Here is a 23761-nt window from a genome sequence, read left to right as displayed (position 1 = left end):
TAAAATTAAGAGAGCATTAGATATTTGCAGGGGTAGAAAGCAAGGAAATAATACATGCATCAAGACATCATTGTACAAGTAACAGAACTATGGGATGAACTTCATAATCCAGATTATACAATCACATCATTTGCATAATAACATCATAATGAACATGTCATCATTTGAAAACATTGCTGCTTGATGTATTCAAATAATACACGATAAGCAGGAACTTATCACTTAAAAAGTTTGTACTTACTGAACCTCATTTAGAAATATTATCTGAAAAACATATCTCTTAGTTGCATGATTCATACAGTAAATTACACTAAGATATTATTTTCTCAGCTGTAATTTGTTAAGTAAATCATTATGGTGTCAAAAACATATACTGCAATACAAATCACAAAAGCTGAATTTGTACAACCATATTATGTATGAACAACGGGCAACGTATGAACACAGCCAGTTTCTTAGTGAATATAAATGGAATTTTGACATTCAATAATAAAATAGGAGCTTGAAAAACCCAACTGCAGAATCTGTATGATTTGGGTAGTTTGCCAATATGGTAAAATAAAGTTTCATACTGAAACATGGTAATACATGTAGAATGTGAACTTAGTCACACATACCAGTAAGACAATTGCAAAATGGGAAGCCTTTTTAATAGAATACAAATTACATATTCCTCTCTTCTCTGAATCATTTAAAATAGCTATCTATTCTTACGTATTGACTGAATGTGCATAAGACCACTGCAGCCTACTTCAAGTCTTTTACTTCCTGCTATATCAATCTGTAGCCAGAATTTGAAGTCACGTATGAATTAGAGATTTACTTGCCATATAAGATACCAGGTTAGAAAAGGTTGCACTATTAAATGGCAAGAAGCCAAGGAAATCAGAACAGAATATCCTTTTTAGGACCAACATGGGAAGTTCCATTTTACCCACAATGCTGCTGTTCATCCAGCTTATTATTGACATATCTGACTTATTGACTGACATATCTTTGTGCCTTGCCAGGATTTCACATAGGATTCCAGTTTATCTGGAAGTGCACAGATCTGAACCTGGAAACATCTGCAAGCAAAGCCTATATGATGCTGCTGTACCATAACTCTTCCTTTTTCCATCCCATTGTAAAAATTACATATTATATAGAAGCATCAGTAGACCAGTAAACAAAACAATCCATATTTTGTTGATTTACTTACTAGTAGTTATTCTTCAACCTTCCTCTGAATGTTTGATTAGCTTTCTTGTATTTAACAAGAAATAGTAGCATAAGAAAATTAAGAGAAGAGCAAAAGTCAGATTATATAATATTCTGAATTTGAGCAGAGGCTCATGTATACATATGTACACACATACAGTTACAAGCTCCTAGGAATGGATATTTACTCATTTATATCAAAAGTCTTATAGATTGTATTTAGCTATAATCTGTTTCTCTACAAACTCTACCTATAGGTTTACATTCTCTATAGACTAGCAGAATCCAGTGCAGCTCTGAATGTGCCTGAATCACCATACCACCTGCATGTTTAGCCCTACAAATGGCCATTTAACTTCCTTATTTTTTGATGGTTGTGAGGCTCTGGGAATGTGTGTATAGTTCATGCATTTTGGATCCTCTCTCTTGCTTGACAGCTTAGAATAGAATAGAGTAGAGTAGAGTAGAATAGAATAGAATTCTTTAGTGGCCAAATGTGATTGGACACACAAGGAATTTGTCTTTGGTGCATATGCTCAGTGTACATAAGGAGAATAAAATATATTCATCAAGAATAAAAAGATACAACACTTAGTGACAGTCAAGGTTAAAGGTAAAGGCTCACCTCACACATATATGTTAGTCGTTCCTGACTCTAGGAGGCGGTGCTTATCTCTGTTTCAAAGCCGACGAGCCTGAAGTCTGAAGACATCTCCATGGTCATGTGGCAGCATGACTAAATGCCAAAGGCACATGTAACACTGTTACCTTCCCACCAAAGGTGGTTTCTATTTTTTCTATTTGCATTTTTGCATGCTTTCGAACTGCTAGGTTGGGAGAAGCTGGTACAAGTAACAGGAACTCACTCCGTTACTTGGCGCTAGGGATTTGAACTGCCGAGCTGCTGACATTTCTGATCGACAAGCTCAGCGTCTTAGTCACTGAGCCACCGCATCCCTTAGTCAAGGTGGCTAATAAGCTATCAAATCATACTAGGAAACAAAAACAATATAAATTGAAAGATACAAGCAACGTGGTTATAGTCATAAGTGGGGAGAGATTTTTGTTTTTAATTAAATTAAATTTTAACTTTTTAATTGAATTTGTTAGATGGAAAAGTTATGACAGAGTGACCTTTTGCCCATAGACTAACATGACATTCATATTACAATGCTGTATCATAGGATTCCACAATCTGAGAACAGTCTGTGTGCATGTTTTCTTCCAGACTTAACAGCAAGTTGAGCATTTATCCCGAAAACTTTATTTAAAATCTATATTAAGTTTTGAAATCTTCCATTTGGAACTGGGCCAATGCCACCCAGCTGGCTTTCATGCCTAAGGGAGGCCTACAGTCTCACAGTCTCTTGCTTTTTAAAACAGTATCGGTTATTCCAGTGATACAGTATTCTGCTACAGTGGGTTTGTGATCTCAGCCTCACGTTCTAGAAATGGGGTACCAAAAAGCTATGATTGTGGCTGTGACTGTGTGATCAAACCTCCACTCCCTTTTTGCATACAATGCACCTAAAGAGATTGTGGCTTTAATCCCATGATCACAGCCACCGGCTTGAATTTTTTGAAACCTCTCTAAGGATGCTCCTGAATGGATGGATGGAGCAGTAAGAAATGTAATAAAGCCCTATATGCTATATATCAAACCCTTGTGTTGATATTTTTCTGCCCTGGCCCCTGATGCTGATTAAGGTATTCTAATCCTAATTGGTGGCAGCAAAATTGCAGGTGGGTAAGGAATGAGCTCATCTTGTAGCGGCCAAACTAACCTTCCAAAAGCTTCATTTGACTGATCTTTGCTCTCTTCCAGCTGTTACATCCAGAAAACCTTTTTCTATTCACAGAATAAAAGTGGCAGAGAGATTCAGTGAGATGAGGACTGTCTGTTTCACAAACCTTGCGAGACAGGAAGCCTCATTAAACAGCCTCTTGCCATTGTTCTGTGCATTTCAAAGGAAACATCTAGACTTTATTTAAAGCAGGAGCCAGGCAGACAGGTATACAGAGAAATATGTCAAATAAAGCTGATGGGGGAAGGGTAGTGAGAGGCTGCAGCTGCAGCCATGAATTAAAAGGGCTGGGCTTATCTGTATTGGGGCTGCTTTGTGCTGAAGGCAGACTCCTTCCCTGGAAAGACAAGGTCAGGCTGAAGCAGAGAGGATAAAAGTAGTGTCGGCTGGTTCCCAGGTTACTAGATGGGAGGGATGCAATTGTCATTGCCTTGTGGAACGGACTGATCTAAGGTGCTGAAGGGCTCTTTAATTAATGCTGAGCGGTTGTGTTTGAAGCTAGAAGGTCAGTCAAATATTCCCGGTAACCTTGGAGGGCTTAATCATGCCCTCAGTACTAGCCGAGCTATTGAAAAAGCAACCATCTCAAACAGGATTTTGGCTTTCACTGCCTCTTTTTTTCCCTTTTTAATCTGGCTGAGGTAATTCGCAGATGTCGATTGCTTCACTTAGGTGGGGGGCAGATTTTGGCAGGGGGTGCAGTCAAGCCATTTAGGCTTGGCATGTTTGGTTTTGCTTCACAACCTTTGTGCGAGCCAAAGAATTATTAGGCCTCTGCTAAATGCTCTGTGACCCTAACAACCAGTTCTGGCTCTAAACTTAATTAAAAAAATAAAAATAACTAAAGCTCATTAAGGAGAGGGATTGCTGAGCAACAGTTCATATTGCCTTGTGTTACACCTTGATAAGGCTAGACTTGAGGCTAAATTTCTCTGGAGACCAGCAAGAGATCCTGGGCTGCCTAGAGCAAAGAGGAGCATCCCTTCTCAGCTGTCCAGTTTGGCTGCTGATTGTTCCTTTAGTGTTGTTGATAGATGGTGCAAGAGATATTCTATTGCACCCCTGAGCATCAGACCAGCTTAGATGGTCAGAAGAGACCATAGAACAATTCTGTTTACCTACCTCTGCTGTCACTCTGCCTGCTACCACTTTTCTGTCCCTTCAGACAGATGCTACAAAGTCCATTTGCCCCAAAGGTAGATTGGATCCTCATCAGGTCTGGGCCATAATAATAGTTCCTTCCTTCCTTCCTTCCTTCCTTCCTTCCTTCCTTCCTTCCTTCCTTCCTTCCTTCCTTCCTTCCTTCTTTCTTTCTTTCTTTCTTTCTTTCTTTCCTCTCTCTCTTTTCCTTCCTTCCTCTCTCTCTCTTTTCCTTCCTTCCTTCCGTCCTTTCTTCCTTCCGTGCTTCCTTCCTTCCTTCCTTCCTTCCTTGTTCCAAAGGTGTTTTTCAAAAAGGAATTGGACTAAGTACATATAAAGCTGGATAGTATTATCAGCCCAAATCAATCCACTGTGGGATGAAGGCATTCCTGCTGAAGTTAAAAAGCATAATCTAACACACTGTTGCTATGTGCTTTAGTTGATAAATAGATGTTTTCCCCTTTTCAATCTAAGACCAAAGTCACCAGCTAATTTTCATGCCTAAGGGAGGATTAGAAACTGTCTCCCCAATACCAGTCTATCACCTTAATTACTACCTCATGTTATCTCTCACACATCTCTGTATATATAAAGTAATTTCCAAAATCTATAATTTGAGTTCTATATGTTTAGGAAACATTGCTACTTAACACATAAAACCAGAAATGGAGTAATAGGGTAGGCTATGTCAGGATTGCTGCTGAGGATAATCCATATGTGACTGGGGTACCGGCATAGTTTGAGGTTTTTCTGCGCTCTTTTTAATAGAGCTTCTTTCCTTTGTTTGAAGAAGGATTTCTTATCAAGTGTCTTAAAGAAATGCTGGCTTAGGAAATTCTGAAAGTGGAAGCCCACATGGCTTAGAATTGCCAAGGTTGAAAAACATTGCTCTAGAATAGATATATTCTTCTCCCACATTTGGTTCAATGAAATAGAAATGCAAGATTTTAACAGTTCTGCTCTGTGTTATGTGAAGTGTTCAATTACACTAACTCCAGCAGGTTTTGAGGTTAGTGAGTAATCCATTCAAAAATTTCTAAAATTTGGGTGCAGGAAGGGCAGAATTTATAAAAGCAACATACAGTTATAACTGAGTGATTCAAACGGAACCTTATTGTAACTCATTCACTTTGTACAAACATAAGAATTGCTGCACTGGATCTGATCAAAGACCACTGGTAATTCTATCTCTAAGTATACTTTTATTCCCTTTTGCTTTTTTACTTCATAAAAGGCTTCTGCTTGAAAAGTGATATGAAAATATTTTAGTAAAATATTGCACTGCTAATCAACACAATGGATAATTAACTACAGAGTCCTTTAATATGAATATTCAGGACAGTGTACTATCTTTCAGATCCTTGAGGGGCTTTTATATTATATATTATTCTAGTTTCTGGAGAGGTGCTGACTGTACTCACTTTGCTTGCACTAATTGAGATTAAGTTTGGGGCAATATTGTATAAGTAGTCACATGGTGATGCAGGATTCTATATTCAGAACATCATAGCCAAAATTGCTTGGATGTCTGCAAAATAAAGATAATCACTGTATTATGGAGAAAATAGTCCTCATAAGGAAGATTCAACAGTATGACATGAGTATTACTATTAGACTATTATCTTTTACAATCTGTTAATCAGAATTTATTGAATAGAGAAGATTGCTTATTAAAGGTTTTTTTCCAAAACATTTCTGAATTGAAGGGGAGAGTCCCGTCCCCCCCACAAATCACAGATACTAATGTACTAAGGTTTTGTGCTCATGTTTAATCTTATAATATTTCAAAGGTAATAAAACATATAGGTTGTCCCCAGTCCTTACTGAATCATTGGTAGATGATTTTGGAATGTGCCACCAGCCACCAGCACATTAATTTTATGTTTTTATGTTTTTTGAATGGTAACAATGAAATGTTCTTTGTGTTCACAGTGAGACTCAAGTGTACAACTCTAAGGCTTTAACTACAACAAATTACATTATGGCTTAGTGTATTGAGTAAAATATATCAAGTGTGGCTTGTAAAATGTGATTTATAGTATATTTTATTGTACAAAGCCAGCCAACAAATCATGGTTAAACAAGATATGGGTGTGCATAATGTGTAATCTCAGCTAGCCAGGCTAATAATATAAGGGAAATGAATACTTACTGTTCAGAAGTGATATTGAGAACCAGAAATATGTTAAAAATGAGACAAAGAAGTAGTGGAAAAGTTTAAATGACAATTACTGAATAGAAAAAAGGGTGGAAGTCACAATTATATATTCTTTTAAAAAACATTCTCTATTTCTTATTTTCTATGTTTGCTCTTGTTTGTTTTATATATAGCAATAGTAATAGCAGTTAGACTCATATACCGCTTCATAGGGCTTTCAGCCCTCTCAAAGCGGTTTATAGAGTCAGCATATTGCCCCCAACAACAATCCGGATCCTCATTTTACCCACCTCGGAAGGATGGAAGGCTGAGTCAACCCGGAGCTGGTGAGATTTGAACAGCCGAACTGCAGAACTGCAGTCAGCTGAAGTAGCCTGCAGTGCTGCATTTATCCACTGCGCCACCTCGGCTCTATTTTACTACATTAAAATTCTAATAAAAGAGAGAATCAGAAATTTATGAGGGCTTTTATAGCAGCCACAAGAAGTTAATATATGAGTCACTAGACATTAACTCATTGATAAAATGACATGATAGAGATGGGACTAAATAACAGAGCTTCTAATTCCTAGTATGAAATACAGAATAGAATGAACTGGTTTTTTAAAGCTACATTTTTACAATAATATTATACTTTTGAAATTAAGTTGCTGGTTGATTGGAGGGAGGGAATCAATCAAAAAAAGAGGAAGATGGCTTCTTATGTTTGAGCATCAACTGAGTGATGTATCAGCAGTTTCTCATGTTTCAGAACATATTCTTGTCATTATTAGTTTTGTTTTTGTCTCCTGTGGGGACAAAACTGTTTTTCCCATCTTATTTTTGTTATATAAAATTCAAAGAAAGGTCTACAACAGCCAATGAACCTTGAAAACAAATTTCGTGATGATTCATATAATAGTGATTTCTCTTAAAATATAATTTGCAACTTAATTACCTTTTAAAAAGTTAAAGCACAGCAGTGATGGGTTGCAGGTAGTACGCCCCGATACGGGCATACCGGAGCCTGCCCAGAGCACTGGATACCGTTCTGGTACGGTGCTCCGGAGGGCCCATCTGCCCGAGCTCCTTATCTGTCTTTTAAGGGTTCCGCACTTCCATGCACACGCATGGTGCGTACAGCGCCTGCATGACGCTCCGCGAAGAAACTGGAGTGTCGCGGAGGCTTGTGGAGAAGCTAAGACGCATGCTTGCACTGCGCGTGTGCTGTGCACATCCATGTGGATGCCGCCAGGCCTGTTCCAACTGTACCGGTTGGAACGGGATACGGAACCCACCACTGATGTATAAGATCCTTCATATCTATATAAGGAGTAAATTATATTTAGGTAATGGCTATTTTTCAAATCTTATCTCACCTAATCAATATTACTGGAAATTTCAGGGAATGAATCTGGGATTCTCTGTGTGTAAAACATATTCTGTCCATGAACTAAGGTCTCACTCTAGATGCAAAAAAAAACCCATCCATTTTAAGATAGAATGTTTGTAGTTTCCTATCTGACTAGCAACCAGAAATATTGATCCAAATTTACAGCAAGAGATGTTTTGTTTGATAGAGGAGAAACATCACAATCCTTTCTCTCTTTTATCTTACTTGGTATAGATTTCCTTTGGATGCTCCTGACCCTTACCTCTCCTAGGGGATGCCCCAATTCACCTTTGCTTGCTTCTGTGGGCTCCATGGCTTCTGCAAGATGAAGAGGAAACACGAAGAGTCCAGCTCTGAGCAAGAAACTGCTGTTTGAAAAGAGAAGGCTTTTCTTTTTGGGCTTCACTTACATGTGAATTGGAAAAGCATGCTTACTGCAATAACTTGGTATGATAATGTTGCCCCTTTCTTTGATGCTTTTTTTCATGGCTTTCCTTTTCCAGAAAATCCTCTTGTTCACCCATTGGGCTGCTTGGGTCAATGGTTGGATAGGCAGGAAAAACATTAGTATGACTTGCTAATTTTTAAAGGGTGTCACTTTTAAAATTTAGGTTTAGAAATGTCAATGAACTGGTAAGGAGCCAAAGAAACAATATGTATCCTACAACATGACACTCTGTGTGGGTGGGTGTGCATAAGTGTAATTGGGCTTCACGTTCTCTACAGAAAAGCTGCCCTCCCTCTTTTGCCTCTCCCATGGAGCTTGATGGATTACCTTAGGAAGGTACACTGATAGGAAGAGATGAACCCGCTATGAATGATAGCCTTTTTTATCAGCATAGGGAATGGGAAGAAAAGAATGTGTGTTAAAGACATTAATCTGCTTTATTACATTTATTTTTCTCTCCTCGTTTTTCTTCTCTACAGATTATGGAGATGGAGGAGAAATGACTCAATACAAAGGGCAAACATTACAAAGGAACATCCAAAATCTGTCTGGGGAAATGACCATTCTACAGTTTCCTAGTTTGAATTACACTGACCCATAGAGACTCTAGATATTGATGATTTTAAAAAAAAATCAGTTAATTTATCGAGATACAACAGCCATCTCCAAACTGGAATGTGTTATAAGTATTGGACAATAAGCCGGCTGGGTAACTTTGGGCTAGTCACATTCTTTCAGACCAAACCACCTCATAGGGTTGTTTTGTTGTGGGGAAAATAGGAGGAAAGAGTATTTAAATATGTCCACTGCCTTGGGTTATTTACAAACTAGTAAAGGCGGGATAAAAGTTAAACAAACAAACAAGCAAACTCCCTTTCTGGCTGGGATTCTGGAAAAAAGCAGATTAAAGCAAACTACTGTATAGATTTGTTTAGCTATTTTGCTAGAGAAGAGCCTTTGACAAAATCAGGCTGTCTTCTTGGTTTGGTTTAAACCAAGCACACAATATTTGCTCACATTTAGAATAATCAAGATGGAATACATCATTTAGGCCCTCTAGTCTCCCTTCTCTGATATAATCAAGTATATCTGAGGTATGGTTAAGAAGAAAGGACTGCATTAGATTATAAGCAAATCCATTTAAGGCTTGTTTGACAACACAGCAGAACATTCATATGTTTGCATTGGGTTATTTTAATGACAGATTTGGCAAACATTTTGATATATAAAATCTGGTAGATGTTATATGTTCAGCCCATTTCAGTCGCTGAATGCAAACAAGAAAGATAAGGTAGTAGTTTTTATTAAAATTAAAATACTACCCAATTCCTCTTATGTGTAAACTATAAATACATTGAACTTCAGCCAATGATTAGTTTACTGTAGGTTTGGGTTCATATCTCTCTTTAAAAATGCTGCTTTTGTATTAAATAAAGCATTTTTCTTAAATCACAGAACAACAGTTATTTTTTGTAAAAGAAGGATGGAAAGAGTAGAAATCAATTCATTTTTTTAACAGAAATGAATGAAGAAACATGCAGTTAAGGCACTATGGACACAGTTATCTGTGAGGAGTAGAACAATATATATGGCATAGTCCTATTTTCTCCATTGCTTGCCATGCATTTCTTGTTGCAGAATCATTTTCTGTCACTAAAGTAAGCACCTTTTGAACTTTACAAAGCAGATAGACATCCCATTGAATAGAGCTACATAATATGTATTTCTATATATTTCTATATATTTCTATATATTTCTATATATTTAAGTTTGGGGCTACCGGTATATGTTGCAACCCTCTTAGTGGTATTCATAAATATAACCTGAAATGTTATTTTGTTGAGACACTCTAAAATAGTTTCCTAGGAGGCAAAACCTAGGTAAAATTTATATTACTTGAATCTATATATAACTTCAAATGGTGCAGAATGTGCTGGCATGAACAGTCATGTGTTCAGGTAGAATACATGCTCCACCTCTGCTTTAGGAGTTCCATTAGTTACCAGTCTTGTTCCAGGTCCAATTCAAGTGGCTGGTGTTGATCTTAAAAGCCCTTCATGGCATATGACCAGGTTATTGGACGAACCGCCTCTCCTGGATTTCATTTGCCTGCCCCAACAGATCCAGCAGGGAGGGTCTCATATAAGTTCCATCAGCCAAAGAGCTACATTTGGCAGGTCCTGGCCATGAACCTTTTCTTAGGTGGTACCCACACTATGGAATCTTCTTCCTCCTGAGGTAAGTTTGGCTTCATCATTTCTGAGCTTCCAATGATCCTTTAAAATCTCGTTATGCCAGCAACCCTGGGAACTCCAAAGGATGGGTGGACTTGTGAGATGGCTTTATTATGAACACCACTTTGTCTATATTTTCCCTGTACATTTGTTTTTATAGTTTTTAAAAGTGGTTTTAAGTATTTATTCATTATTTTTTACCTTTATTTTACACCGCCCAGTCACTTTTGGTGAGATGCGCAACTATAAAAATTGGATAAAAATATATACTATATAAATGTAAATCTTCTTTGGAGTAAGAATGTGATCAAATATTTAATTTGCAGTACACTAGTTAGCTACAAGACAGGAATATTATGACTTATTTTTTTTTGTTTGCTTGCTTGTTTTGACAGTTGTTTCTGCCATGAAAATGAATTGCACTCTTTTAACAAGTTTGTGTGGCTTGATGGATGTATAGAAGACATGCACGGCAATTAAGACAAGAAAGAAAAGCCATTCAAATTCCTTGCTGTAAACTCTTCTTGAAGATTATACAATAACTATATGATATTACATGTGATCTTCTCCCTAGTATTCAATATTCTGTTTGTATGACTAATGCAGGAATTTTAAGATTTGAACAGGAATGAAGTTAATCCAATAATTCTAGTATTGCCAACTTTGTAATTTAAAAATTAACATATATCACATTTATTATAACTTGTACAATTATTGAATTCCAGAATTATTCTTAGGTAGAAAAGATCATTTAAGACAGGGGTAGTCAACCTTTTTATACCTACCGCCCACTTTTGTATCTCTCTTAGTAGTAAAATTTTCTAACCACCCACCGGTTCCACAGTAATGGTGATTTATAAAGTAGGGAAGTAACTTTACTTTATAAAATTTATAAAGCAGAGTTACAGCAAACCCTTACCGCCCACCATGAAAGCTGGAACACCCACAAGTGGGTGGTAGGGACCAGGTTGACTACCACTGGTTTAACAAAATGACTACCATGGATATATTTGGGCTTTTATTTTTAGGGTGGTTTTTTTGCTATGAAAGTGATATATTACTATAAGAAAAAATATTTCTGCTTAGTAATTATTTCTGGTTTAGTAGTTATCATTTTGGGGGAGAAATGAGTTAAATTAGAATTTAAATGTATTAATTATATGACTACTCAGGATGTTGTTCTCAAATCACAAAAAACAAGGAATCGTATATTTCTTGCTCTAATTGTACTGACAAACAACACTGTTTAAAATGAAGTGCCTGGGATACTATATAAAATTATTAAAAATTCAAAATCTTTAAAAAAAAAGATTGACATTTACCTGAACATTTAAACTATAACAAATTTTCAATTCTTAAACACTGAAAATTGCAAGTTTTTGCTTATATTGATTAAAATTACATTATCAGGGTTTTTTTGTTAATACAAAATAAGACAGAGCCAAATCTTGCAATAATATAGAAGCCAACAGACCTTATATATGCAGTATGCAAAATTATATGCTGTAATGTTTTTATATTTGTGGTTTATGAAATTATTGATAATATAAATTTGTTGAATGTATATGCAGTTAGTTTGCACAATCAAATGTACGGGGAATTAAATGATACACTTATATAGAGACATTACTAATAATTTAATCTATTAATTATTGGTAAATTTTCTAGTTATTTACATATAGTCTAAATTTCACCTGAATTAATTATGTTTGTGGTTAGGAATTTATCATTTCATGTTGATTTCAAGATCTGCTATGCCCCCAGAAATAAATAAATGTAACTTAGAAATTTGGTGCTACGTCATGCTGGCCACATGACCACAGAGATGTCTTCGGACAGTGCTGGCTCTTCAGCTTTGAAACAGAGATGAGCACCGCAGCCTAGAATCGGGAACAACTAGCACATATGTGCGAGGAGAACCTTTACACACACACACACATCCATATCCATATTCGTACACATATAGAGCATGCATGACAAGGCTGTTCTCAGGGAAAGAAATGAGAAACATGTTTAAATGTTTTTGTCAACCACATGAAAGCAAGTTCTTTCTCTCTCCTGCCTCCTCTGTGAGAAGCTGCTCAGTACGTGTATACATTCTATGTAACTTCTATACCTCTAACCACATCTTTCTTGTGGGAACAATAATACTGGCAGCTTTGAAGATTACAGTGATATTATGTGTATTTAGGACTGAAGATAATACCCAAAAGGTAAATGTCACTAAGCACAACTTTAAATCCATTCTTTTTCAAAAATAAATACATATTTTGTGTCTAGTTTTCATCAATGACCTGTCCAGAAGTGTGCCTCCTAGCATTTGCTAGATGAGGGGTTAATTATAATGGTCCATATTTTCTGCTATTGCAATTTTAGAATGCTGTAACTAATTGTCAAATTTAAAGTTGTGTCACATGGGTGTTACTATTCACTCTCTTGTAGACTATGTACCAATATTCCATATGTAAACATTTTCAGGGGGCTTTTGGATTAATTGACTACACTGAGCAATTGACACAACCAATATGTGTTAGCATTCTTGGAACATTTCACAGCGGTTATTTATTTATTTGTTCAATTTATGCGCCATCTTGCCTGGAGGTGACTCTAGATGGCCTAAAATCATTAAAAATCAGTGAAAACATTAAAACATTAAATAACTTTAAATTAGTTTAAAATTGACTAAGATGAGGAAGGGAGCAAGATGCACATAGGGCCAGGGGTAGATTCTTATCAAGTCCATTAACTACTACCAGAATAATATGTCCCCATTGGGGTCCCAGGAATTAGATCTTCAGGCCCTTTTGGAAGGCCAATTTGCCTTCTAAATCTGCCGGCACAAGTGAGGCAAGCCAATTCCATTGGGGTGAGATGATTCCTCGGATAGCCGGGACTTGTGCTAAGAATGCCTTTAAAGGTGATAACCAACACCCTGAATGGGACCTGGAAGCAAACTGGCAATCAATGTAGTTGTGAAACAGCAGTGTAACATAGTCCATCCTATGTCCACTGTCAGAGCAGAGCTACAATCTCTGCCAGTTGAGTACTCAAGGGTAAAGCCATGTAGACTGTGTTGCAATAGTCCAAGCATAAGATGACTAGGGCTTGAATGACTGATTTCAGGGACTCCCAATCCAGGAAGAGCACACAAAGTTCAAAGACTGTCCTAGCCATGACTTCCGCCTGCTCTTTGAGTAGTAGTCAGGGGTTCAGAAAAACATCTAAGTGGTGTACTGGGTCTGTCTGAAGTAGGGCAACCCCATCCAGAATTAAAGATGTTAAAAGTCCTGACTCCCAGAGCTCCATGCAGTCAAAGCCACTTGATCTTACCAGGAGTCAGCTGAAGCCTGTTGTCCCCCATCCAGAGGCCCACAGCTTCCAGATACCAAGAGAGGGCAGCGACAGCAGCCCTTGGAACATCAGGGTTAGAGATGTAAAGTTGACTTTCATCAGCATATTGATAGTACCTCATCCGGTGGTAGTGAATTATCTCATCCAACAGTTTCATGTAAGGTTAAAAGGAGTGGAGAGAGTAGTGACCCCTGTGGCACACCATAAGTGAGCGGGCATGGACTGGTCCTTTCACTCTCCCCCAATACTGATCCGGACCTTCCTTGGAGTATGGAGCCAAATAGTGGCACCAGGGCCCAAATCCTGCAGCCAGCCCAAAAGGGTACCATGGTCAATGGTACTGAAGGCCAGTCAAGGAGAGCAAGGATGGTTGCACTACTCCCATCTTGCTTTCACCAGAGATCATCAACAAGGGCAACCAATGCTGTTTCTACAATGCTATATTTCTTAGATATAAAACAAAATCTTAGTTGTTATATATAAACATAGAGATACTGTGTAAATAGCAAAAATAGGCAAATTAAACCTATGCAGGGAATCAGAAAGAGAAAAGAAGGCAGTTCAGAGTTACATGGCATAGAATTTGGTATTTTTGCCAGCAACTCATCTGTTTCTGAAATCTGTTTTCTGACAATCAATGAGGATTGGCTAAAGCTCTGCATTAATATATCAGTTGCCTCAATCAATCAATAGTAACTGTCTTTCATTTTCACTCGCTCAGTCCTGTTATGCCTCTTTTTAAACAAATTTTGAAACCACTGGGACCAAATTATAGCAACCAGCAAGAAAGGAGTCATTAACATATGTCAGGATACACTTCTACATCAGGGAGAAAGAAGCTTTAGCATAGCTTAATAGATGTCCAGATCTTGCAAATCCCAAACCTAATCTTAGGAAATCATCCAGATTTGGTTTCATAAGGAAATCTAAAATGCAATGGCACATGAAAACAGTTGGCAAGTATACTCATTATTCAAAATATTCCTGGCATCTCATCTTACTCAATCTAATCAGAATTTCTCGCTCGTAACAATAAAAGCAAAGCAACAGCCTCATTAGATCCGAAGGCTGAGAGAGAATAATATGACTCTGATAAAAGTTTCACTTTTTTCCCTTCTTCCTTTTTGCTCTCTAGATTCCATCATGGATTTAGTGGGGAAAGTGGGGAAATTCCTCAGGAATCTTCTGGTCTCATTAGTCATAGAAACCAGAAGTTTAACATATTTGCATGATAAATCCGTTTTTTTACAATGGATTATAGGACAATTTAGTTTTAAACCATCTATAGAAATTGTATATTATATTTCTAACAAGACAAGAGTATATGTGATCTTGAAGATAGAACATATATATATAGATTATTCACATGCTATTAAAAACCCTTTCAGAGAAATAAGTAGTATAATTTTTAGTACAGAGTCTTTGTAGTTTTGGAATATGTTTTTAGGTATAGTAGTGGTGTATGTTTTCTTAATATACAATATTTATACTTTCTTTTAAAATCAGCTGTACAAAAAGGATGAAATATGATAAATGAATGTCATTGCAAATATAACTGTAAACAATACAAAAAACAGTTAATAGCAAATTTATTTTATGGAATTCTGATTTCATCTCGTAAGGATTTTATAAAATAAAATACATTCACAAATGTATATTGGTAATAATAACTGTAACTCTCTCCATATCAAGTGACTTGAAAAAGAGGGAGAAATATAGCTGCAATGCAGAATTCTTCTCCAAACATTTTTTCAAAATTCTTATACTTGCGGATTTTGATACATTTAGCAATGATATAACAATTTTTATTAGAGTCTTATACAATAAATCCTCAGGGTAAAATCATTATAATATGTGATAAATAGAAGTGATAGTTATTTCAATTCTATCTGGAACTCTTGATTATTTAAATTCACTACACTGAGGAGCCAGGATTTCGAAATTTCGATAAATAATTCTTGTATTTATGTAATACCCATTTCCAAGATATTTCAAAAGGATTGGTTGGGTTGGTTATGATTCTAATAACATTTCACAAGCTAACTAATTCTGCATTGCATAGTATACAGTATTTGAAGTTTCAAAGGGTAATATCCCCTTAAAAAATCATTGGAATTTTATAAACTGAAAAAAAATATGCTAAACAAGCTATATGCAAATTTGCATATAAATTGCAAATAGATTTATTTTTTTGTTGGTTTAAGATATTTTGCTGCTCATCCAAGCAGCTTCCATAGTCTGAGTAAGTTTGTTAGGCAGAATGTTATTGGAATGTACCAACTCCTCTTGCCCCAACCTGAGGATTTCTTTCCCCAAAACCCTGAGTTTGGTGCAGCAGGAGTTGGTACATTCCAATGACTCCCTGCCTAACAGACTTGCTCAGACTATGGAAGCTGCTTGAATGATCAGCAAAACATCTCAAACCAACAAGAAAATAAGTCCAGTTGCTATGATGCAATTTTCCAATTTTCTACCTGGATCTTCATTGACATAAACAAATTGTACTTCATGAATTATGTCAAAAACTAAGCGTATACAAAATGAAAGTCTTGGTGAATTTTATAATTACTTTGTCAAATTACTAACTGCATGTGGCAGACAGCTTAGTTGAGATAAATCCAAGAAATGCAATTTATTGTTATTTTTATATTCACTTGCTGAATATGTTCTCCACAGCCTAGCATTTCGTAACACAAGTATAGCAAACCATCTTACCATCAGATCAGTAAAACTCTTACAGTCAGCTGATGGTTATTTTAGAGTTATAAACTTGTAAGGACATGGAGCCTAAAGATTTTTGCTGTAACAAGGTGTCTTACAAGGTTGCATTATAAATTATAGATGCTTATCATGTTTGCATCTTTCACTGAAATGGTTGCCTATTGATTGGTCTTCTTGCTGATTAATTCCCTTATCTCCTTGGTGCTTGTTTTGGAAGCAGCTAAATTGCTTGACGTGACTTTTTCCCCCTCTATGTTCTAAAATCTATGCTCTTGAAATAAACACTTTCTTGCTCTAACTGTGAAAGCATGCTTAGGAGAGCAGATATGGTAATTGCTGCAATAAACAAACTTTATTATTACATCTCTTCTCAGTTCACAAATTGTATCTGCCTCCTTGGTGCTGTTCTTTTCCCCCTCTTTTTATTGCTGAAACTGATGAACTGAAATATTGGCTCCTAAGCTTGAACAAAGGCATAAAGGCATAAAGAAGTGATAGGAACATGAAAATAATGCTTGCTGGGTACAATCAGAAATAGAACGTAGAAGGATAATTAAAATGAGAGGCAAATTAGATCACTGTGGGATAACTCAGTTGTTCACTTTCCTTAATAATATTCTATGTAAAGAAAACAACACAGCACTAGTAAGATCATGGTCATGCTTTTGAATAAAATTTTGGACCTGTTTGCACAACTTTAAGAACAGAAATGACTTAAAAACCCAAAGATTGTTATTCATGATAAATAGCTAAATAGACAAGTATGTTGTCTATGTGATAGTAATTGTAAAAGATTAAATGGATTACATTCCCACCACAAATTATTTATATTTACCGTTTGAGTAAGTTGCTAGTCTTAGCTCTAAATATAAATATTCAGGTAATAGAGACAGTCAGAAATGCTTTTTCAGAGTTACAAATTGTATACAGATTATGCCCATTCTTAGAGATGATTATGCATACTTCATGACTTGAATATTTTATATCTCCCCTTAGCCATCAAATTGTGTGTATGTGTCTTATGTATGTATGTCATTATATATATATATTTAATCATGTAGAACTCTGTCTGAGATATTCTAAAGCCATAGCAATCTAGATAAATGTTTGTCAGCCTCAGCAGCTTTACAATGTGTGAGCTTTAACTCCCAGAATTCCCCAGCATTATGAGAGTTGAAATCCATCCATCTTAAATTGCTGAGGCTGAGAATATAGCAATAGCAATAGCAGTAGACTTATATACCGCTTCATAGGCCTTTCAGGCCTCTCTAAGCCGTTTACAGAGAGTCAGCATATTGCCCCCAACAATCTGGGTCCTCATTTTACCCACCTCGGAAGGATGGAAGGCTGAGTCAACCCTGAGCCGGTGAGATTTGAACCGCTGACCTGCTGATCTAGCAGTAGCCTGCAGTGCTGCATTTAACCACTGCGCCACCTTGGCTCATACACTTGGCTAGATTGCTTCAGCTAACCTGTGCTGGTTGTAGGGAAGCTATTGCTCTCTTATTAAAATTCTACACTATTTGTACTATTTTACTATTTAAACACCTTTCTTAAGCTACTTATCACTGAAATAATTCCTATAAATAATAGTAATTATTAATACTAAATTTTAAATTAATTAATACTAATTTAAAAAAACACCCCCTCTTTATGCAAGGGAAAAAAACTGAGAAAAGAGATAGATGTTAAACAAATACTAGAAACAGCACATTATGGATTCATGCATAGTAAAGAGAAAAATGAAAAAAGGCTGTGATTCACTGTCATGTGATGAATTCTAAAAAAATCTCCCCAAATAATCTTAATGGACTAATAGGTTTGTGTAGGGGTCTATTAACCACCAAACCTGTCAGGATGTATCCGAGTGATTTGAAATTCTCTCAGAAATCTGGTGGTTTAGTGATTGTCAACATGACATAAAATCTCTTCATAATAACAGTGAGAAATAAACTGGAAAATGAACTTTTATAATGGCAATAGTTAAATGCGGACTTGAATGTGAAATTCACTGAAATGGCAATGATTTCAGAGGTATTAGGGTCTACAAGCTGTAGACAAACACTTGTAGGCCCAAACACCATTCTGTTGATGCCTAACAGTTTCTGCTCCACCTGACCTCTTTTTGACATCTAATTTGAAAACAAATAAATAAATAGCAAGCCAACATGTTGCGAAGAAAAGCTCTAGCCTCTAATATGATCTTAATTTCAAAGAAAATCTCTGGGCTATAAAAACCATTCAAGCATAGTTGGAAATTAAAATATTTTAATTTCAGTCCAATGTTTCTTTGGTGAGAGGTGAGGTCCCCACCTGCACCTGTATCCTCTTCAAAGGCAAAGGGAAGCTAGGCTGATAGAGAACTTACCTTGCAGAAATAGGGAGTAGGGCAGAAAATATTCTTATCAAGCTGCCTTTTACTGTATATTCATGGTCACCAGCAGGAAGTCAGTCTGTGAATGAGCAAGTCCTCTTTGGCATATCTCTAAAGGTATCGCACAATAAGGTTAAATACATCGTGCATTTTCATACACTTCTCCCTTCCAAAATCTCAATACTTTTAAAAAAAAAGTTGAAAAAAGATTAATCCTTGATACGTTTCTTTTTCTTTCAATATCAGGAGCAATCCTGGGTAGGTACTATCTAACAGAATCACACAGGTAGATAGAGCACAATCTAATTATGTGGAGTTAACTCCCACCTTAAAACTCAGGCTATGAAAACCTCATGATTTAAATATTTAATCAGTGTACTATGTGTGATACTGCTTTCATACGTGGTGTAATTAATCTATTCTTTTAACAGTCAACGTGTTAATTTGCTTGCTGTAAAACATTATCTCCATTGTATCTGTCAGAAAGACATCATTAGCTGCCAAGAAAAACACCTTTTCCAGTACTTATAGGAGCATCCAAAATATAGTCATATCATAGGATCGTCCAAAATAAATTGAATTCATTTAAAATTATTTTAAAATGCAATCTGCTTATCTGAATGCCAAATATAGGGATATGCTGATAGAAACAATGTGAACAGTTTTATGCTGATATAAATGATGTGAAGAGGTTTACGGAGCCCTTTACACTGTTTGGAGTTCGGTCTCTTGGGAACTTCCCCCCTCCTGAGTAATGATATAATTCTCATTATAGAGAAGGCTCAGATCCTGCAGAGATCATTGGTACTCTTGGAAGCTGTCCTCAGCCAACCCTCAGCTATTAATGATGCAGTTGGTCAACAGCATTTCTCAGGTAAACATAAACACCATGGATAACCCTCAGTTGCAGCTGAAGTCATGGAAGCTGTCAGCCAGTCCCCAATGGCAAAGCCCAAGGGCAGGCATCTTACCACAAAAGATGTACAAAGTCAGTACACATGTATTTATAGAGAAACCCATCAGATTAAGCAAGGATCCATCCTCAGGAAATTAAAGATGCATCCATAATATACATCTACCAGAGGAAGGGCAATTGTCAAGTATGTGACAACAACTGAGGAATCTCACTGTTCTCCATCACAGAAAAAAACCTTGCATGAGTTCCGGTAAACTATCTGGTCACTCCTCTGGAGGTGGGCCTGTCTCTACAGAGCTATGGTACTTAGTACCCTTCTGTATGCCTGTGAAACGTGAGCTGTGTGTCAAAGACATGCAAGACAGCCTAACCATTTTCATCCAGGTTTTCAAAGAATGCTAGGCATCGGATCGCTAGATAAAATACCCAAATATCAAAGTTCTCTCTAGACCAAATGTACAACCAGTCCAAGTTGGGCATCTGTATGCTGGACAAGCATACACCTAAGCAGCTCCTTTTTATACCTAGACGGAAGAATAAATGTTACAAAGATACATTACACACTTCAGTGAAGTTACTTGACATAGAGACTATGTTAATAAGAGACTGGAGGTTAACTTGTACAATGAACAGTTGCAGGAACTGGTAATGTGTAGTCCAGTGATGGTGAACCTTTTTGGCACTGAGTGGTCAAACTGGAATTCCAGGAATCCAAAGACCAGCTGGCCGGTGCACACGAAAACAGCTAGTCTTCGGGTTTCCGGTGCTCTGACATGCATGAAGACCAACTGACCAGTGCACATGTGTGTGTCGGAAACCAGAAGAACAACTGGTGACAGCGTGCATGCCCACGGAGAGGGCTCTGTGTGCTACCTCTGGCATGCGTGCCCTAGGTTTGCCATCACGGGTCTAGTCTAACAAAGAAAAGGATTAGGAGTGACATGATTACAGTCTTCCAATGTTTGAGGGGTTATCACAGAGAGGAAAGGGTCAACTCCAGATCACCTGAGGGCAAGACAAGTAACATAGGGAAGCTTATCAAAGAGAGATCCAACTTAGAATTAAGGAAAAAATTCCTGTCAGTGAGAACAATTAATCGATGGAGTGGCTTGCCTGCAGAAATTGTGGATGCTCCATCACTGGAGCTTTTTCAGAAGTAATTGGACAGCCATTTGTCCAGAATGGTATAAAGTCTCCTGGTTGAGAAGAACATTGGACTAGAAAACCTCCAAAGTCCCTTCCAACTCTGTTATTCTCTATGGAAATATTTATATTTAACTTTTAAAGTTGTAAGCTGCCCAGAGTTGCCCCAAGGAGAGTTTGGTGGCAATGTAACAAATAAAATTTGTTAAATAAAATTCTGTATTCTGCAAGTTACGCCCTACTGAGAAAACCTGGTGCAAAATCACTCTACCAGGTGGGGCCTGATCCATAAGGGATGTCAAGTTGATAAAGTAAGCTACACTGCAGAAACACAACATAAACATGTGTTACACAAGTCTAGAGCTATCAGTGCAATACCACAGTGTCTACACCTTTTCCCAAAATGTGCCAGGACATTCCCTGCCAAATGGCTGACCAGTCATCTTCAGATATATCCCATTTAGTTTTAATATAATTAGAGGTGTTGAAATCTTTATTAACCACAATGGACAAAGAACAACACAACGATTTATCTAATCTTTTAATAGTCAAAATAGCTCTATTTATTCTGGGATCAGCAAACCGCCCTCAATTTAAAAATAACTATTTTCACAGGCTTAGTTCAGACATATGAAAGGCATGATTAGCTAGTCTCTTTTTGCATTCCTCAGTGCCTGGAATAGCTGGGAGTCAGATCCGGCAAGGAAAAAAGGACCAGACAGTGCCATCTGCAGGGCTTTTCTTCTCTGCAAGGAAATCAGCTCTTTGTGTGTTTGTCTCTCTCTCTCTCTGTGTGTGTGTGTGTGTGTGTGTATGTGTGTGTGCATGCGCACGGGCGTGCATTTGGAAACTTGTTACATTCCCTGAATGAAATTCTCTTTGGCATTTCTTGATCCATGTTAGAGATGACCAACACAAAGGCAAAAATAAAAGTGGCAGGATTTCAAGTTTCTCTGAAATTAAGAAGGTGTGAGCTTTGCTGAGAAAGAAATATAGCAGGCATTTCATTTGGCACATACTGGTTAATACCTGTAGAGTGTATTCGTATTGCTCTTACAACAATGCCCCAAGGACTGAAGTACAGATTGAGTTCTCCCTCTGAGTTTGGGGACTGGTGATAATGATGAAGAAGTGAAGGTGTTGTAGCAGAGTGTGTTCCTGGATGCCTCTCAAATAAACACACTCATCCACATATACACTGAAGATGACATTGCTATTCATTTTGTTCAGAGGCACAATTAATACATATGGATAAGATTCCTATGACTACAAAATTACAGGTAGTCCTGCTTAATGACTGGTCATTGAGCACTTCCAACATTAATATTTCAAGTTTACAACAGCCTTGGAAAAAGCTCTTCTGGCCATTGTACAACATTGGGCTGCCTCCCACTGTCACGGGACTGTGATTTGTGTTGTGTTTTGCCATTTTCCATTTTCTGCTGGATATTCTGAATTCATTTATTGACCATGGGGTTTGCTTAACGTCTGCCATTTGTTTTAAGGATTGCAGTGACTCACTTTATGACCCTTATAAAATGGCCATACAACTGAGTTAAGTCATGTGGTGATTTGCTTAATAATCAAACTGCCAATTGTGGTTAAGTGGAAACTACTTGTTTATAGTTTCAGTAGCTGATATCTGATAACATTAACTTTAGTTCCTGAAAAGTTCTACTGCAAGAACTATTAATCTTTAAGATGACAGAAGATGCTTTATTGCTTCAATACAATCTCTACTTAAATCAGCAGAATTTATTTGAAGCCCAAATAAATGTGCATGTGCCTTGGCTCATGTTACAAGTTTTACCTATGCTACTGGCTATTGTATTTCATGAGTAGCAATTTGGTAGTGGATGACCCTTTTATATCCTTCTACATGCTATGGTGTTGCATGTGTTCCATTGATCATTAAGCGAGTCCCTTCTTGACCACATCAGCAATGACATAGTCTGGTAGCAGATGGCCATTACACCACTAAGAGAGTAAAATCAGGAAGAATGCTTTCAGTGGTATTGTCACATCCTAAAAGCAGCCACACACACTATTGTTTGCATTGCCTACTGTTTTAACACTGGCGGCAAATGCCTGCATAGAAGACCAAGGCAAAGGTGGTAGAATACAACTGACATGGGCATTAAGATCATCTTCTTGTCCCTGATTGCTATATTTGATTGTGTGAAATGGCATTTGTTGATCCAAAAAGCAGCCCCTACATCTATGGAAAATGCTAGGAAGAAGCCTCTTTGCTGTTTAGAAATTAGTCCAGAATATCTGGAAGCAGCAGACAGGGAAAAGGCTGCATCCTTTTGTCTTATTACATTTACATCTTTCCTTTCAAAATGACAATCCTCCCAAAGGACTCATCATATCAAAACAAACAACCCAACAAAAATATATTATCCTTTTAACAGGGTCATTGAGAGTAACAATCCTATGGTATGAAAAGGAAGGAGCACAAATTACAAGATTTATGTAGAAGTTTTCATCTTTCTTCCCCTCTCTTCAGTATGCTCTTGCTTAATGAAGATTGTAAAACTGGAGGGAAGCATCTAGTCTGCATTTATTGAACTGTAATAAACCAAAGTAGGCTCATGTAGCATTGCCATTATTCTATAGGATCTTTTACAGCTTTTGAGCTTAGACCTTCCTTACATTAAAATGATGTGCTTAATATGGAGAGGTATCTTGAATATAATAGCATTTTGCATGTACCTCCTAGTTGGTGGAATGTGGACAACAGCAAAGATTAGCAATGCAATTTTCAGATTAAAGATTCTAACATGCATACTGAGCACATCCGTGTGCTCAGAATAAATTTGGGCTGACAAATGGCAGGTTTGGCTGTGCTAGTGGCATATCACCTCAAATATTTCAAAACGGACAACTATTACGTTTT

General features: G+C 37.1%; 1 protein-coding gene across 3 annotated transcripts in view; it reads left to right on the top strand.

The window, feature by feature from the left end:
* The window catches only part of BLACAT1 (BLACAT1 overlapping LEMD1 locus), a 91522-nt gene extending 81659 nt beyond the window's left edge, over positions 1-9863 (top strand). For all 3 annotated transcript variants that reach the window (XM_087720811.1, XM_087720813.1, XM_087720812.1), the window contains 2 exons: positions 7910-8122; positions 8603-9863. In XM_087720811.1, the coding sequence (XP_087576937.1) occupies positions 7950-8051 (102 nt within the window). In that variant the 5' untranslated portion in view covers positions 7910-7949 and the 3' untranslated portion in view covers positions 8052-8122; positions 8603-9863. The remainder of the gene's footprint in view (positions 1-7909; positions 8123-8602) is intronic.
* Positions 9864-23761: the final 13898 nt, after the last annotated feature.

Source organism: Thamnophis sirtalis, unplaced genomic scaffold, assembly GCF_051295495.1.
Source record: "Thamnophis sirtalis isolate CommonGarterSnake01/CBP01778 unplaced genomic scaffold, rThaSir2_p1.2 scaffold_7, whole genome shotgun sequence".
Classification (NCBI taxonomy): Eukaryota; Metazoa; Chordata; class Lepidosauria; order Squamata; family Natricidae; genus Thamnophis; species Thamnophis sirtalis.
This window is presented reverse-complemented; position numbering and strand designations above follow the sequence as displayed.